Genomic DNA, 19,752 nt, shown 5'->3' on the forward strand with positions numbered 1-19,752 from the left:
ATTTGATCGTAGCAGACACAATCGACAGAGAGAGGCTTTGTGGTTCTAGAATGACTTGCATGTTGAATTATGAGCTTGTGTTGGCAAATCCTTTAGAGGTTCACCGTATTTCACTGAATATTGACGATGTTAATGATAATGCGCCAGAATTTTCAAACGAGCGCATAACTTTCGAAATTCGCGAATCCGCTTCAAAAGGGCAGCGCTTCCTTTTAGATGAAGCTCACGATTCTGATACCGATCAAAACGGAATTAAAGGCTATTCGCTCCAGAAGAATGATCATTTTGTTTTGTCTGTACATGATAACAAGAACGGAGGCAAATATGCTGAACTTGTATTAAATAAAGAGCTGGATCGTGAAGAACAGAAGGAAATTAATTTGATTTTTACCGCAGTTGATGGAGGGACTCCTCAGAGATCGGGGTCTGCTATTATACACGTCACTGTACTGGACGCTAACGATAATGTTCCGGTATTTACTCAGGCGGTATATAAAGTCGCTCTGGCTGAAAACGCACCGTTGGGTACAGAAGTAGTTACTGTGAGCGCATCAGACGCTGATGAAGGAGCGAATGGAGCAGTAACTTATGAATTCAGTCGCACTGCTGGTAGTGGAGCACAATTATTCACTATTGATAAACTCACTGGACAAATTAAAGTTAACGGACCTATCGACTACGAGGAGGAAAGATATTACGAAATAAGAGTGCAGGCAAAAGATGGATCTGGTTTAGCATCCACAGCGAATGTTGTTATAGAAATCATTGATGTAAATGATAATGCTCCAAAAATCATTACTACATCTCTGAACAATCCTTTACCTGAGAACGCCATTGTGGGAACTGAAGTGGCCATTATTAATGTCCAGGATAAAGACTCAGGAGATAATCGACAGATCAGATGCTCCATTCAACAAAATGTTCCTTTTAAATTGAACCCATCAATTAAAAACTATTTCTCTCTGGTAACAACAAATCTGCTGGATCGAGAGAGAGAGTCTGATTACAATATAACTATCACTGCCACTGATGGAGGATCTCCTCCATTATCCTCCTCCAAGACAATTCATTTTACAGTATCGGACGTAAATGACAACGCCCCTGTATTTGGAGAACAATCCTACAGTGCTTATGTGATAGAAAACAACAAACCAGGCACCTCTGTGTGTTCTGTTAGTGCAGGAGACCCAGACTGGAGGCAGAATGGCACAGTACTGTATTCTCTGGTGCCCAGTGAGGTCAACGGTGTCCCAGTGTCCTCATTTATATCCATTAATGCAGATACGGGGGTGATCCATGCTGTGAGGTCATTTGACTATGAGCAGTTTAGAAACTTCAATGTCCAGGTTGTAGCCAGAGACAATGGCTCTCCTCCACTCAGCAGTAACGTGACTGTGAGTGTGTTCATAACAGATGAGAATGATAACTCTCCACAGATATTATACCCTGCTGCAGAGGGAAAGTCTTTAATGACTGAGATGGTCCCTAAAGCTGCTCTCTCAGGCTCTCTGGTCTCCAAGGTGATCGCTGTGGATGCTGACTCTGGACAGAACGCGTGGCTGTCGTATCAGATTGTGAAGTCTACTGATCCAGGACTTTTCTCCATTGGTCTCCATAGTGGAGAGATCAGAGCCCTGAGGGACATTACTGAATCTGACAGCATGAAGCAGAACCTCATTATCTCAGTGAAAGATAATGGACAGCCCCCTCTCTCTGCTACCTGCTCTGTATATTTACTTATTTCTGACAACCTGGCTGAAGTTCCTGAACTTAAAGACATGACTTATGAGGAGAGCAACTCCAAACTAACATCGTATTTGATCATCGCACTGGTTTCTGTGTCCACCTTCTTCCTGACGTTCATCATTCTGATGGTGGCTGTGAGGTTTTGTCACAGGAGAAAGCCCAGACTGTTGTTTGATGGAGCAGTCACCATTCCCAGTGCGTATCTCCCTCCCAACTATGCTGAGGTGGAGGGAGCTGGAACTCTCCGCAGTTCTTACAATTATGACACGTATCTGACAACAGGCTCACGCACCAGTGACTTCAAGTTCGTCACATCTTATAATGACAACACGCTGCCCTCAGTTCAGACTCTCAACCGGATTCAAAATCAAAATGATCCATTTGAAGAGAATTCTTTCATTGTTGGTTCATCAGATCCAGAGGTAAGTCCTTGCTGAATTATAGACAGTGAATTCCCTGTTGTCTTCGTGTTTGACAAGTGTAACTGCAACTTTAGTGTAAACTTTAGTGCAATAAGGCTTTCACCACTTGTTTTTATTTATTTACCTTATTTGCATGATGTGCAATTATGAAAATATTTTCTATTATCTATTAGGTAATATAGTCGTGACACTGAATTTCTCTGTGTCTTGTGAGAGAACTCTGTGAGTGTTTCTGTGGGAGCTGTTGCTATGTTTGTACTTTGCTACTGTGGCTGATCATTGTTTAGTATGATTTTGGTTGCTAATGATTGGGAACACAAATAATTTTTGAGATAATGTAGTTCTTTGTTTCTGTGCCTGCAGTTCATATTTATGCACAGTTGGGTTTGGGCATGATTCAGAAAAGACTTCTGTCTCTACTGGCTGATGGATTTTTATAGACCATACACAGTTTAATTTTTAGCCTATACATTTTCTCTAAATCCCTTTCATTATGCCCCACTCAGCTTTCAGTTGATGTCTCTTGATCATTTGAGAAAGCTAGAAGACAGATTGTTGTTCATTTTTGCTGACTATTATGCCAGCAAGTCAGTTTTATGTAATACCAGTCAACTTGGTTTCTATCTTCATTTGATATCATGTTATACAGTATATTTAGAATGACTGTATTATTGTTCCTGGCTAAATCCATCATTAATGTTAATGGGAATAGAGTTGTCCTAGCATGTAGATCTGTCTGAGGGTAGTGTGTTTGATGTACATTCATGGTTGTAGTTATTTCAGACCAGTTTTTCTTAAACTGGACCTGTGTTTTCAACTATATTTAATTGGCTCATAATTTCTTATTTGCTAGTTTGTGTCATGCGTCCCAGATTAAAGTACACATGGTAACATTGTCAGCACTGTTAGCACTTCTAGCCTTTTACTGTGTGGGAATGTGGTGATGTGCTGGGGCAATGAGGGTCTTTAATGAATACAAAGTCCTGAATCTACCTTTTAACCATTTACTGCCATGTTTCAATCAGCCTCGTGCCTTTTAGTGCACAAGTGCAGTGTTTCTGATCTGCATGTCTTTGGACATATGAAGTATTACTACATTTATTTCACATATTTGTTAATTTGAATTTTTCATTTAAACATTTAGTGTTTCCACCAATCATCCGTAGTGTACACACGGTGTGTATTTTTCATTGCAGCTTGAATATATTATTTGTGTAACGTCCAGGTGTAGGAGGTGTCACGGTACGGCGGCCCCCTACTGGTCGCCCCCGTCTACAGCAGCAGCTTGTCCTGTGGGTGTGGCGTTGTGTTCGTCCCTCAGGTGGGCGGAGCCCACGATCCGTCTCACCTGAGGGTCGTTTGTTCGTCTATATATGTCTTGTCTTTGTACCGGTTGACTGCTGGTTATTATATCCTTAATTCGGATCAGTTCACGGGTTTTGGTTTGCACACTTTACATATTAAACCATCCTATTTCCCTGAGACTTGGCGTGATCGCTTCCATTTATTTTCGCTCACCCTGCCCGTCACAGAATAACCAGCCACCTTCGGAAGCCGCCAGTCTCCTTTGCTTTTTCCTTCGTTCGTGGTCATGTCTCGTGGTAAGTGTTTGTCTGCGTGGTGTTTTGTTTGTTGTTGAAGAGCCCCGCCGTGCTGAAACGTTGTGTGTGTGTGCAGCACGGCGGTGACCAGGGCAATCGACCCCGGTCGGGCTCTTCGTGTTGTGTGGTCACTTGTGTGTGCATGTGTGTGTGTGTCAGTGAACGGATGTATGGAACGTTGTGCGTCGCTCGCTTGTGTTAATTGTTGAATGTGTTGTGTGTGACGCTGTCGCCGCTCGTCACGGTCGCCTCGCTCCCCCGTGTGTCTAGTGTTTTATGTGGGGAGCGACTGCGAACTTGAGCGGCGCGTCACCACTGTTTGTGTAGAGCGCGCATGTGTGTGTCCTGTCCGTTTGCCGTTTTCCACCGTGCTTTTGTCTAGTCTTTGTGTGTTTTTGTCCTAGCGTGCTTGTGAACTGTTGTGTGTAATTCCACACATGCTCCTCCCCCTTGAGTGTGTGTGTGGGGGTGGACCAGTGATGGTCCCGTGCCACGGGGAGTGGCACGGAGGGCGTCGCTCCTAAGGGAGGCCCTGACCAGGAACGTGGGGGGTTCTCCTGAGCAGGTGGAACTCCCCTGCTAAGACGGAGACCCCTCCCCCATTGTAAGGGGGATCAGGGCAGTGCGCGTCTGTGTTTTGTGTTGGTGTGAGTGGGTGTGTGTGCATTTTGTGTTTTATGTGCAGGTGCTTCTCCCTGGCGGTGGATCGTGGCAGTCCTGGACCTTGTGGGGGTCTCCAACTGGCAGGAGCCCCCTTATGTCGTGGGGTGACCGGAGCCCGGTCGGAAAGAGCCCCTCCCTAGAGGGCTGGGGCCCCCGGATGTTTGGGGACGATAGGGCTCTGGTCCGAAGAGCTCCTGCTGAAGATGGAGACCCTCCCTCCTGCTCGGGGTGACCAGGAGGCCCTTGGGGGCTGTTCCCCAGCCCGCGATAAGGGCGCTCTGGGCCTCGGTCTCTGGCGCTCCTGGGTTTGGTGGAGGAGTCCACCTCGTAAAGTCAGGCTCCGGCTGGGGCTGACTCCCCAGGAGGCTGGGGTGGCCCCTAGCAGAAGGCAGGGGCCAGCTCCGGGAGGAGGTAGGTCCAGGAGGTGACTTAGCCACGCCCCAGGGAGGTAACCTGCACACATACACCCCGGACGGACACGGAGCCGTGGCCCGCCGTCCTCGCACCTGTGGGGCTATGCGGCTTAAGGCCGGTTAGGGCGTGAGGGCCCTGTGACCGACCGGGGCGTGGTTTTGTCTTGTTGACGGCCCAGTCGGTCCAGGGTCCCACCCAGGTAGGTGAGCTAACCTGTGTTTGTTTTGTGTTTCAGCTCCGGGACTACAGGGGGTGTGTCCCTTGTCCCTGCCTGCCTGCCCCTTTGTTTTGTGTGCTGCTGCTGTAGGCCGCACAGCCGGTGGAGGGGAGTGCGGCTTGGAGGGGGGATCTGTCACGGTACGGCGGCCCCCTACTGGTCGCCCCCGTCTACAGCAGCAGCTTGTCCTGTGGGTGTGGCGTTGTGTTCGTCCCTCAGGTGGGCGGAGCCCGCGATCCGTCTCACCTGAGGGTCGTTTGTTCGTCTATATATGTCTTGTCTTTGTACCGGTTGACTGCTGGTTATTATATCCTTAATTCGGATCAGTTCACGGGTTTTGGTTTGCACACTTTACATATTAAACCATCCTATTTCCCTGAGACTTGGCGTGATCGCTTCCATTTATTTTCGCTCACCCTGCCCGTCACAGGAGGCAGGCACCAAGACGATTACGGTGAACATATAACTTTTATTACAAATAGACGTATAAGCTCCGGATGGAGCGCGAGCAGCACTAAATCACACTCACGCAGACACGTAGCTTTAGACAAAGACGAGCACAGGACACTGCGCGAATGCACATTATATAGGTGAGTTACACAGACCCACGTGACCTCGAGACAAGGCACAGGTGTAACAAACGAACACACTCACAAACAATCCACACCCACGGAAGTACAAACATGGACATAACCGCACGCAGACGACGATATGACACGCCCACAGGGAAGGGTCCAGAGCTGTTCCGTGACAATTTGTTGCTATATGATCATTGATGAGTGACACATGTTTTTCACTAGAACATGATTTTGTTCTGCAGTACATTGGAAACTTCTACAGAATTTAGAGAAGTTTTGCTGTTTGATCGTTTACAACTGTAGATGGTGGTTATTCTTACATGTCACTAATCAGAAAGTGCATGTTCCCTGCTATTACGATATATTGGATAAAATATTTGAATGAGAAAACAGGAAACGCTTTTACAATGTTGTTCTGTTTATAAAACTGAAGCCTGACAGAATCCATAATATGTTACAATCAATTTATTTTGCTTGTAGACATATACAGTTTTTTAAGACAACTAATGAACTGTCTCAGTATGGAACGATATTTTACACATATGTTAAACAATGGGACATACATTTACAATACATTTACAGATAATTCAGTTTTCTATGATTCTTTATATTAATTTTACATTCTACAAGTTGTTGAATTTTATCAATGTGCTTAAAAACATGTTCCTGTAAGAGTCTTGCAACTGGTTGTTTCTTTTACGTTAATTTTAAAATTAGATTTTAGAGGTTATGAATAAATAATTTGTTATTAATGTGCTACACGTTTCATAATATGTTGGGTAGAAAAACAGAAACCAGAGTATATTAATGTCGACGTTGTCAAGTTCTTAAAATAAGTGAAATCTGACGCAATCTGCAGTGCCAAAATGAAGTCGGAATGGGAGCTCTCCGTGGTGCTGAAACTATAAGGTCTGATCCAGGGGTGCCCACAGTTTTCAGCTTGCGAGCTACTTATAAGATGACCAAGTCAGAAAGATCTACCGGGGTGGCGGCGAACGTAATTTGTTGAGTGTATTGCAGATTGGCTACCGTGAATGTCAATCAAAATACAACCGTCAGTGCAGATGTGCGATTCATCTACTACTATTTTATGTGACGCGATCTACGCACATTCCTTCGCGATCGACCGACACTTCCTTCGCGATCGACCGGTCGATCGCGATCGACGTAATGAGCACCCCTGGTCTGATCCATCTATTCTTTTGAGGACATATATGTTATGTTTGGGTATCAAATAAATTCGAGATCAAGTTTCCAGTCTACTAACTTTTTTATTCTTCCATCATTCCGACCACACCACGGACCCTTCTCTCGCTAACTTTTTCTCACCCCCTACAGGAGGGGAGGGGTATTACATGACCGTATATAGCATTACACATCATTACTATTGTAAATAGATATGCAAACACAACATCTCCCCTGTTACTCATAAAAGATTTACCATGTCATTATGAGCTTCGTTCCCGTAATGACCTACTGCATAGAACATGAAAACCTCAGGCATAACTTTTCCTGGCTTGTACAATCAAAGTAATAACTGTGAACAAATAGCTCTTGTAGAACCCACTCACTGAAGAATGTTAATACACTATAAGAACGGTTATAACTGAACCTATCAATAAGCATATTCAGAAACATTCACTAAAGCTTTTAGTAATGACAAACTCTTTTTTTTTCAGGGCAGCGATCCGCCTACACCCTTTACATATCTTCTTAATGGTACTATGTCAGCACATAGTCTTTAGTCCAAGTTGGTGGTTGTCTCACTCTCTGAGTGTTGTCTCTTTTCAGAGTCTCTGTAACAGTTTCTTCCGTTATAGCATCTTCTGATGACCTCACCGCGTTCTCGGGGCAGCGAGAAAGACGTGAAGCATTCCACCGTCTACCATCACTCAGTATAAAAGTGCTTAATCCAGTCTGCTGTTGCACAGACAAGGGCTCAGTGTATTGCCGCTCTCCTTTTCCCACATGAAAAGGCTTCCGTACTCGCACCTTGTCGCCCACTTTGAGGTTCGGAGGTCGTGCACCTCTTCTCTTGTCAGTGTAACGCTTACTCTTGGACTGTCGTAAGGCCACCCTGGCAGCGACCCGAGCATACCTCTCTTCATCTACCGCTGGTGGTAGGACGTGTAATTTCGTTCGCATGGGCCTGCCTCTCAGAAGTTGAAAAGGAGATTGACCAGTCGTCGCATGAGCTGTGGCTCGGTAATTGTGGAGCATGTTAGTCACTGCAGGCTTCCATGGTAGTTGGGTTATCTGCGCCGCTTGAATACAGTCCTTGAGAACTCTGTTAAAGCGTTCCACAGAACCGTTGGCCTGCGGATGGTAAACACTTGCTCTAATGTGTTTGATGTTCCGTTCTCTCAAAAACTCAGCAAAAACAGAGGACGCGAACTGTGAACCATTGTCTGTAGTAATGACACAAGGGTTTCCTTCACGTGCAAAAATAGAAGTCAGGAATGCAATGACAGTGTCAGTATTTGCATTTGTCGAAAAACCTACTTCTGGCCATTTACTGAAATAATCTACCAGGGTGATAGCAAATCTACAGTCATTAGCCCCACGTTCAAACGGACCCACGATATCGACAGCCACATGCTGGAACGGGCCTTCTGGAAATTCAACAGGCTGCATTGGTGCAGGAGCAGCATGGGCTGTTTTGTCACATGACTGACAAACTGTGCAAGACGAAATGACCTCATGTATTAGTCCATCCATGCGCGGCCACCAGTAAAGTTCTCTAAGGCGCTGCTTTGTGCGAACAACCCCTTGATGACCTTCGTGCGCCAAGTGCACAATTCTGTCTCTGAGGGCTTTAGGTACAACCAGGCGTGTACCTCGAAAGATCAATGGCGTGTCCACAGCCAGTTCATGTCGCACCAAGAAGTATGGCTGTAGCTCACTAGGAAGAGCCTTTTTCACTTTTGGCCATCTTGAGTGAATGACCTTCCGTACTTGTGATAATTCAGGACAATCTTCACATTCTGCCTTGAAGTCAGCCAGTGAAAGTGCCGCTAGGAGTGGTGAGATCTCTGCTATCTCTGTGAATAAATCGTGTTCCAACTCCTCGTCTATGCTGGAGTGATTGAGAGGAACACGTGAGAGAGCATCAGCCATGACATTGAGGCTACCAGGGCGGTACTGCACATCGTACTGAAAACACATGAGTCTTGCTGACCATCTTGCAATCCTCATACCAGCCCTATTCATACCTTTGGTATTGAGGAGAGTTGTAAGAGCTTGGTGGTCGGTACGTAACGTGAACCTCTGTCCCCACACATAAGTTCTCCATCGCTCCACTGCCCAGACACAAGCTAGAGCCTCTTTTTCAGTGGTGGAGTACTTCCTCTCCGCAGTCGACAATGTGCGTGAAGCAAATGCAACAATGCGTTCACTACTATCGTTATGCAGCTGCGTTAGCACAGCTCCTAAGCCTTAATCTGAGGCATCTGTGGTAACGAAAGTTGGTAATTTGGGGTTGTAGATGGAAAATGCAGGACTTTTCAGAAGCATTGATTTCAGATTGTTGAAGCTTTCCTCTGCTTCCTCATTCCACTGTAGCCCGGCTTGTGTGTTTGCCCTGACGAGCTCTCGCAGTGGTTCCACTAGAGTAGCATAATTAGACAGAAATCTACTGAACCAGGATGTTAAACCCAGGAAGGAACGTAGTGCTGCCATGTCTTTGGGAACCGGAGCATCAGTTAGATGGTCTGAACTTGGGCGTAAACCCTCTTTAGAAATGACGTGTCCTAGGAACGTAATGCTTGTTTGACTAAACGAGCTTTTGTCAGAATTAATCCGAAGGCCAGCATTTTTGAGATTCCCATCATGAACTTCCTTTGAAGAGCCATAGACTATAATATCATCTAGATAGTTCTGTACACCTGGAAGATCCTTCAGGATTGTTTCCATCATTTTTTGAAAAGCAGATGGAGCTGATGCCAGGCCAAAAGGAACACGTGTAAATTGGAATAGTCCATCATGTGTTATGAAAGCAGTTAGCTTGCGGCTTTCGAGGTGTAGAGGTAGCTGATGGTAAGCTGAACTCAGATCAATCTGGCTGTAATATGTAGCACCTGCCAGTTCAGCAAATAAATCCTCCATATGAGGAAGAGGGTAACAGTCCATAATCACACTTTTATTTGGTTCGCGTAGGTCAACGCAGAGTCGGAGACCCCCTTTCCGTTTCCTTGCGACCACAAGGGGACTCACCCATTCAGATGCATCTATGCGTTCAATTATGCCCTCTTGAAGTAATCGTTTTATCTCTACCGACACCTCTTTGCGTACACTCAGTGGTAAACGCCTTAACTTTTGGCTGACAGGTTGCACTGATTTGTCCACTTGTACCTTGTGGATGAAGCCTCTCACACATTCAAATGTGGAAGACGGGGCAGAGTCAAGATTATATACTGTAGATTTTCGCTTGGCCACCGGTGGCGTATTCACAATGTGGTCTTCAATATCCTCAACTTTGCCCCCAACAATGTTGACATTTAGTGCTTTGATTAGATCTAAGCCTAATAATGGTGATCCACTTTTCACAATGTAGAATGAAGTTGAAATTTTGTGATTTTGACCTTTGATGTCAACTACAGCTGGTAGACAGCCAATCACTGGTAACTCCTGTCTAGCGTAAGTGAGTAATTTCACTTCAGGTTCCTTGAGCGTGCAATTAGCAAAGTACTGTTTGTATAAGCTTTCTGGAAGAATTGACACAGAAGCTCCAGTATCAACAATTAATGTTAGAGCATGGGAGTTTCCTGAAGGTGCTTCTATATTAGCAGTGCATGTGATCTTATTATATGTTGCTGCCACATGTTTAACATCACCTACATAGAGCACAGCTAGCTCTGGAATGACCACCTCCCTCACTTCGTGTACAGCAGATTTACAGACCTTGGCGAAATGTCCCTTTTTCCCGCAGTTGTTGCATTTTACTAAAGCAGCTGGACAGTTTTTGTCATTCGCCAGGTGCCTACCCGATCCACATCTGAAGCATTTACGTGGCTGATGGTCAGTTTTTGTATTTTTTCTGTGGTCTTGCTGTTTCCGTGGTAGGGATTTCCCTGAACATAGTCCTTGCTTCCTTCTAGAACAAGCCTGTGTAGCACCCACAGCCTGTACTAATGCAGTAGTGACTGGTTTCGCCGATGAGAGCAATGTAGCATCTTTCGTTGCTGACTCTATCTGGCACGCGATCGTTTGAGCTTTGTCCAGTGTGAGATCATCCTCCAGTAATAACTTGTCTCTTACCGTACTGAGATAAGCGTTAGAGATTAACTGGTCTCTTATCATCTCACTCTCCATTTGCCCAAACGAACATGGTGCTGCTAACGCTTGCAGCGCTGCAACATACTGAGACACGGTTTCCTCAGCCCGTTGCACACGTTGTCTGAACGTGTGTCTGCAAGCAACCACGTTAACTTTCGGCACAAAGTGTTTCTCAAGCGCAGCCATAGCTTCATCAAAAGTCGTACCTTGTTCCGGCAAAGTGTAGAACAACCGTTGTCCCTCAGAACCCAAACAATGAAGCAAAACGGCACGTCGTCTCGCATCCGGCCATGCATCTCCGGTAGCGTTTATAACTAGCATGTAGTTATCAAACATTTTCCGCCATGTAACGAACGGTATCGGCGGCTCACCCACGTGAGAAAGAAACGGCAGCGGGCTGGGCACCGAAGCGCTCATCCTCGTCGCCAATTTGTTATGTTTGGGTATCAAATAAATTCGAGATCAAGTTTCCAGTCTACTAACTTTTTTATTCTTCCATCATTCCGACCACACCACGGACCCTTCTCTCGCTATCTTTTTCTCACCCCCTACAGGAGGGGAGGGGTATTACATGACCGTATATAGCGTTACACATCATTACTATTGTAAATAGATATGCAAACACAACAATATAGTACTGTAAGGCCACTGAAGATGAAACGTCACATTTTGCACAAACATTAAACCGTAAACACTTGCTTCCATGAACTGTACATTACAACGTGGTTCTCTGCGATTCTTGTTTTTGTGTTACATTCTACAGAGTCGAATTTCATCACCGTGATTTAAACTACATCTTTAGAGATTTGCAATTGTTCTTTGTTCGTCGGTTATTACTTTGTTCAATGGTTTGTGACGTCATAAATCAGCAATAAATATAGTCATTAATTCCCTTTATTGATATTAATTGAACAGCAATGTTCCACTAGCGTCTGTATGCTCTTACTGAAGCGGTCACCGTAAACGTTCACAACGCTCATACTGTAAGTATAGATATACATAAATGCGGTAATCTCCGTTAATCATTCTGATGACCTCTGCACTTTGTCATGAATAGCAGTTGATGTTCTTATTAAGTGTTCTAATTAAGTTCACAATCCAGTGAAATTATTATTTTTTGTTTAAAGAACATGTTTGTCTCGCTTAAGTCTTTTGACGAACTAGACTTGCGGTACTTGTAGTAAACTTAAAACACTCAGAGCGTCGCTGTTCACAATCACTTCAGCGTATCTCCCACAGGTTTCCGCCCATCTCTTAAATATTCGGCTGCACATTTCTATGAGTGCAAAACCAATCGCGAGACAAAATGGAGTAGTCTGGCTTTTTATCACGCGAATACTTTATTGTGTAAAATATTGAGAGACGCTATTAACAACGTTAAGTGGAATTAATCGAGAGGTCAGCATTTCAAATCTGACAATATGGGATGTATGAAGATTTCAGCTCCGTTATCTTCTCTGCTCTTAACGTTTTTTTCTGTGATTTGCGTACCGCCCGAGGAGATCTGAGCTATACAGTTCCAGAGGAAACCAAACGGCAGTATGTGATCGGAAATATTGCTAAAGATCTTGGAGTCGATGCTCAGCGATTATCAGCACGTAAGGCCCGAATAAACACGGAGGACAGCGGTAAACGGTATACTGACATTAACCTGAGTACTGGAGATTTGATCGTAGCAGACACAATCGACAGAGAGATGCTTTGTGGCTCTAGAATGACTTGCATGTTGAATTATGAGCTTGTGTTGGCAAATCCTCTAGAGGTTCACCGTATTTCATTGAATATTGAGGACATTAATGATAATGCCCCAAAATTCCTTAACGAGCGCATTACGATCGAAATTCAGGAGTCCGCGTTAAAAGGGCAGCGCTTCCGATTGGATGAAGCGCATGATTCTGATATCGGACATAACGGCGTTAAGGACTATTCACTACAGAAGAACGACCAGTTTGTATTGTCTGTACACGATAATAAGAACAGAAGAAAATATGCTGAACTTGTATTAGATAAAGAGCTGGATCGTGAAGAACAGAAGCAAATTGATTTGGTTCTTACCGCAGTTGATGGAGGGACTCCTCAGAGATCAGGGTCTGCTATTATACACGTCACTGTGCTGGACGCTAACGATAATGTTCCGGTATTTACTCAGGCGGTATATAAAGTCGCTTTGGCTGAAAACGCACCGTTAGGTACAGAAGTAGTTACTGTGAGCGCATCAGACGCTGATGAAGGAGCGAATAGAGCAGTAACTTATGAATTCAGTCGCATTGATGATAATGCAGCACATTTATTCACGGTTGATAAACATACTGGACAAATTAAGGTAATTGGAGACATTGATTATGAAAAAGAAACATACTATGAAATTGGAATGCAGGCCAAAGATGGATCTGGTTTAGTATCCACTGCCAGTGTCATTATAGATATCACTGATGTAAATGATAATGCCCCTAAACCCATAATTACATCTCTGAACAATCCTGTACCTGAGAACACCATTGTGGGCACTGAAGTGGCCATTATTAATGTTCAGGATAAAGACTCGGGAGATAATCGACAGATCAGATGCTCCATTCAGCAAAATGTTCCTTTTAAATTGAACCCATCCATTAAAAACTATTTCTCTCTGGTAACAACAAATCTGCTGGATCGAGAGAGAGAGTCTGATTACAATATAACTATCACTGCCACTGATGGAGGATCTCCTCCATTATCCTCCTCCAAGACAATTCATTTTACAGTATCAGACGTAAATGACAACGCCCCTGTATTTGGAGAACAGTCCTACAGTACTTATGTGATAGAAAACAACAAACCAGGAACCTCTGTGTGTTCTGTTAGTGCAGGAGACCCAGACTGGAGGCAGAATGGCACAGTACTGTATTCTCTGGTGCCCAGTGAGGTCAACGGTGTCCCAGTGTCCTCATTTATATCCATTAATGCAGATACGGGGGTGATCCATGCTGTGAGGTCATTTGACTATGAGCAGTTCAGAAACTTCAAAGTCCAGGTTGTAGCCAGAGACAATGGCTCTCCTCCACTCAGCAGCAACGTGACTGTGAGTGTGTTCATAACAGACGAGAATGATAACTCTCCACAGATATTATACCCTGCTGCAGAGGGAAAGTCTTTAATGACTGAGATGGTCCCTAAAGCTGCTCTCTCAGGCTCTCTGGTCTCCAAGGTGATCGCTGTGGATGCTGACTCTGGACAGAACGCGTGGCTGTCGTATCAGATTGTGAAGTCTACTGATCCAGGACTTTTCTCCATTGGTCTCCATAGTGGAGAGATCAGAGCACTGAGGGACATTACTGAATCTGACAGCATGAAGCAGAACCTCATTATCTCAGTGAAAGATAATGGACAGCCCCCTCTCTCTGCTACCTGCTCTGTGTATTTACTTATTTCTGACAACCTGGCTGAAGTTCCTGAACTTAAAGACATGACATATGAGGAGAGCAACTCCAAACTAACATCGTATTTGATTATCGCACTGGTTTCTGTGTCCACCTTCTTCCTGACATTCATCATTCTGATGGTGGCTGTGAGGTTTTGTCACAGGAGAAAGCCCAGACTGTTGTTTGATGGAGCAGTCACCATTCCCAGTGCATATCTCCCTCCCAACTATGCAGAGGTGGAGGGAGCTGGAACTCTCCGCAGTTCTTACAATTATGACACGTATCTGACAACAGGCTCACGCACCAGTGACTTTAAGTTCATCACATCTTATAATGACAACACGCTGCCCTCAGCTCAGACTCTCAACAGGATTCAAAATCAGAATGATCCATTTGAAGATAATTCTTTCATTGTTGGTTCATCAGATCCAGAGGTAAGCCCTTGCTATAGCGTGTACATTTGCTGTTTTCCGTGTGTTTGGGAAGCATAAACATAACTTTAGTGTACCTATTAGTGGATTCAGTCTTTTCTTTACTTGTTTTCATTTCTATGAAATATTTTGTTGATTCTAACATTTTGCATGTTCTCAATTTAAAAGTCAGAATTTGCCTGTTTTATTGTGATAGACATTTGTGAAGGGTTTCTGTGGGAGGTGTTGCTGTGTATGCACTTCTGTGGCTGGTCATTGTTCAGTATTATTTTGGGACCTAATAATTGGGAACAAAGATTATTTTTATATATTTTAGAAATCTTGTACAGTTCTTTCAATTTTTTTTAGCTATCTGACAACAGGCTCACACACCAATGTCTTCAAGTTTGTTGCATCTCATATGTAGAGGCCATTTAACAACATGAAACGTAACATTCTTAGGTATCTGACTGAGAACTCTGTTCATACTATACATTGTTTCATGTTTGATTTATTATCATCATCAATCATCATTTTAGTTGTATTTTCCCTGGCACTAATGCAGCATAAGAGTTAAAGGTGGTAAGCACACATGAGATCTATTTCAATACTCCCCAGAATTGTTAATTCTATTATATGAATAACTATGATATGCTACTTTTTTTTGGTGATACCTTTTTGGATTATGGTAGTTTTATGGTCACTTGTTATTTTTGCCATTTGGAGAGTTCATGTCTCATACTGTCATTGCAACCTTCCCCACTGCTCTAATTTGAAGTGTGTCAGCCCTCACTAGCATTGAGAAATCATTTTTACAAGAAAAAATGAAATCATGTTGACTCCAGTATGACTTCCTTCATATTAGATGGCCAGTGATGGTTTATGAGGTCTTGATGACTGGAGTAGAGAGACAGTAAATGATGGTCTAGGGGTTCCATGTTGATTAAGTCATGTGGCCTGGTCTGAGACAGGGGTGCTAGAGTTACTGACAAATATTGTTCAGTAATGTGCATGTGCTAAGGTAAGTCGCTACAAGAGATTTTGTTAATGACTAAGGCCATGGTGATGAAATTGCGTCCCAATAGTATTGAAAACATGGAATCCACAGTTAAGTAAGTGTGCACTGGAGCACAACGAAGATCTGGGCTGGAGTGAGATGACTTGTGTGAAGTGCTTGAGAAGGGAACATCACCAAAGGTCAGAGGATCAGCTACTAGAGGAAGCACAGTGTCCAACAGCAGCTCCGCAGGCAAAAAGGGGCCAATGGTTTCAATAGTGAAAACAAGTGGAGAATCACCAGGCAAGATTTGTTGGCAATGGGCGTGAATGATACAATTCTTACTTGGAGCAACTCAGATGTCCTTTCAAATCTGCAAAGTCTTGGAGAGTGAGATAGAGAACACTGTTGTTGTAAATAATGGGCAGGGGTTGGAATATGGTAGCATGTTTTATCAGCATGTAAGATTTGTCTTGGAAAATTATGTACATTGAGACATTCAAGAGCTGATTAGCATGTTTGATAATGTGCACTTACAGGTTCATTATTTGTGTTGTACAGATACAAATAGAGCAGATAAATCTGTTTAAGGTACAGTGTACCGGACACTGAGCATCAGCTATAAATATCGGAAATTAGTAACTGATATAGGTAAAAAAAAAAAAAAACTTTGGATCATACAGTGTATTGCTTTAACTATTTAACTATCCTGAGGTCATATATGGTATTGTAGTCTAAGATTAAACTGATGGTTTACTTCTACAGAGTTAACAATCCTATTTGAGGATGCAGTTGAAAAAGAGGGTGAAAGGACAAAGGTGGAATCTCAGACTTGGTGGCTGAGGAGTTAACAGGAGTGGCAGGTGTATATAAGGTCAGAAGAGATAGGTGTATATAAGGTCAGTAGAGATAGGTGTATATAAGGTCAGAAGAGATAGGTGTATATAAGGTCTGTAGAGATAGGTGCTAGGAGATTTGAAGCTGTGTTTGTGTGATTTGGTTTTAGAGGCTATAAGATAAAGGTGCTTGTGAAGGAATTAATAAAGTAATTACAATTGTCCAGAAGAAATAGCAAAAATGACGATAGTTATATGAATCGTTGCTCTGATGGTGCCTTTTGGTACGACAGTGGCAGTTCCGTGTAAATACACACAGGGTCGCTATTTATCAGCTGTATTCGCTGAAAAATCCACCCATCCACTACTGCGACAAAGAGACGTGAACATTCGGCAGCATTTTACAGGGAAATGTGTATGCAGAGCAAACGTGCGAAATACTCGCTTAACTTGAACAAAATTTACGGATTTTATATAACTGCGTTGCAAAGGGCACTTTAAAGAACGAAAGATGACAGGATTGTCGAGATCACTTCTTTGTTTTATTCTCGTTCTCGCGTTCCATCTCGCTATTAGTGATCTAAGCTACTCAATTCCTGAGGAGATGAAACGAGGATTTATTGTGGGGAACCTAGCCAAGGACCTGCGAATGGACGCTAAGACACTTGTGTACAGGAATGCCCGTTTGGATGCAGACGGCGTCAGTAAACGTTTCAGTGAGCTAGATGCACGGACTGGAGCCCTTATTGTTTCGGAACCCGCAGACAGAGAAGAGCTCTGCGGCTCGCGACAGACGTGCCTTCTTAAATATGAACTTGTCCTCGAGCGGCCGTTAGAGCTGCATAGCGTTGTTGTCCAAATTCAGGATGTAAATGATAATGCACCACAGTTTTCCTCCGATAAAATTAAACTCGAAATTCAGGAATCAGCAGTTAAAGGGACCTCCTATTTCTTGGGAGAAGCTCACGATGCAGATTTGGGTCAAAACGCAGTTCAGGGATATTCTCTTGGAAGAAACGGTCATTTCTCTTTAAATGTCGGTACAAATTCAGACGGAGGAAAGTACGCTGAGTTAGTGCTCGATAAAGAACTCGATCGCGAGAAACAGCAGGAGATTACATTGTTCGTATCTGCCACAGATGGTGGTGATCCGCTAAGGTCAGGCACCGCCGTTATACATGTTACTGTGCTGGATGCTAACGATAATTCTCCCGTGTTTAATCAACCTGTCTACAAAGTAAATCTACAAGAAAATGCTCCTATAGGTACGATCGTAGTAAAGGTGAAGGCGACAGATGCAGACGCGGGTGAAAACGGAGAAGTAACTTACGAGTTTAGTCGACTGTCCGATAAAGCTGCTAGAATCTTTTCACTAGACAAGCGCAATGGGGAATTAAAGGTGATCGGTCCGGTAGATTTCGAGGAAGAGTCTTATTATGAAATGCGCGTACAGGCAAAAGACGGGTTGGGATCGGCCTCTGATGCAAAAGTTGTTGTAGACGTCACTGACGCGAACGACAACAGCCCCAAGATTGTCGTTACGTCGCTTATCAACCCATTTCCTGAAAACGTCCTGCCCGGGACAGAGGTGGGCATCATCAACGTTCAGGACAAAGACTCTGGACAAAATCGTCAGGTCCGTTGTTTCATTCAAGAAAATGTTCCTTTTAAATTAAATCCGTCAATTAAGAATTATTATTCTATAGTAACAACAACTGAGGTGGATCGTGAAAAAGTTTCAGATTTTAATGTAACTATCACGGCAATAGACGAGGGAACACCAGCGTTGTCTTCATTCAAAACTATTCAACTATCAGTTTCTGACATCAATGACAACTCGCCTGTATTTGAAAAGCTAGACTATGGTGCTTATATACCTGAGAATAACAAACCAGGCACCTCTGTGTGTTCTGTTAGTGCAGGAGACCCAGACTGGAGGCAGAATGGCACAGTACTGTATTCTCTGGTGCCCAGTGAGGTCAACGGTGTCCCAGTGTCCTCATTTATATCCATTAATGCAGATACGGGGGTGATCCATGCTGTGAGGTCATTTGACTATGAGCAGTTCAGAAACTTCAATGTCCAGGTTGTAGCCAGAGACAATGGCTCTCCTCCACTCAGCAGCAACGTGACTGTGAGTGTGTTCATAACAGATGAGAATGATAACTCTCCACAGATATTATACCCTGCTCCAGAGGGAAAGTCTTTAATGACTGAGATGGTCCCTAAAGCTGCTCTCTCAGGCTCTCTGGTCTCCAAGGTGATCGCTGTGGATGCTGACTCTGGACAGAACGCGTGGCTGTCATATCAGATTGTGAAGTCTACTGATCCAGGACTTTTCTCCATTGGTCTCCATAGTGGAGAGATCAGAGCACTGAGGGACATTACTGAATCTGACAGCATGAAGCAGAACCTCATTATCTCAGTGAAAGATAATGGACAGCCCCCTCTCTCTGCTACCTGCTCTGTATATTTACTTATTTCTGACAACCTGGCTGAAGTTCCTGAACTTAAAGACATGACATATGAGGAGAGCAACTCCAAACTAACATCGTATTTGATCATCGCACTGGTTTCTGTGTCCACCTTCTTCCTGACGTTCATCATTCTGATGATGGCTGTGAGGTTTTGTCACAGGAGAAAGCCCAGACTGTTGTTTGATGGAGCAATCACCATTCCCAGTGCGTATCTCCCTCCCAACTATGCAGAGGTGGAGGGAGCTGGAACTCTCCGCAGTTCTTACAATTATGACACATATCTGACAACAGGCTCACGCACCAGTGACTTCAAGTTCATCACATCTTATAATGACAACACACTTCCTGCTAGTGGGATTTTGAAACTGGACCAAGATGATCCTTTTACTGCGAGTATGATTGGTCAGAGTAATACAGCTGATGATGAGGTAAGAATATGCTATGGTTTCATCCAGGTATCACAGCAGTGGGGTTGAAATAAACTTTTATATTCTAACAAGATGGCTTAGCAGTAAATTTCTAATTACCTAATAATATTTAGAAAAAAAAAACCCTAGATTCTTTCAAGCAAAAAAAAAAATTATGTTGTTATGGTTGCATTAAAATATGTTTAATTTAGGACGGACAGTGTGAATATTTTGAAGTTTTTGTATAGTTTTATCTGTGCAATGACAGATCTCCTGTTTTGCATTATTCAGTATGAGGTTACATGTTCTTGA

The 19,752-nt window shown here is 43.7% G+C and overlaps 1 protein-coding gene and 1 pseudogene across 1 annotated transcript; both read left to right on the forward strand.

Moving 5' to 3' along the window:
* Positions 1 to 11: 11 nt before the first annotated feature.
* On the forward strand, positions 12 to 9,898 carry LOC143508251 (protocadherin gamma-A10 pseudogene; annotated as a pseudogene).
* Positions 9,899 to 12,288: 2,390 nt separating this feature from the next.
* Positions 12,289 to 19,488, forward strand: LOC143508250 (uncharacterized; the record flags this gene model as incomplete). The annotated part of the gene is made up of 2 exons (XM_076996734.1): positions 12,289 to 14,747; positions 17,041 to 19,488. Coding segments are annotated over exons 1-2 (4,854 nt in total), but the record flags the coding sequence as incomplete, so codon positions are not given.
* Between the last annotated feature and the right edge of the window lie 264 nt (positions 19,489 to 19,752).

This window comes from Brachyhypopomus gauderio, unplaced genomic scaffold, assembly GCF_052324685.1.
Source record: "Brachyhypopomus gauderio isolate BG-103 unplaced genomic scaffold, BGAUD_0.2 sc859, whole genome shotgun sequence".
Taxonomy (NCBI): domain Eukaryota; kingdom Metazoa; phylum Chordata; class Actinopteri; order Gymnotiformes; family Hypopomidae; genus Brachyhypopomus; species Brachyhypopomus gauderio.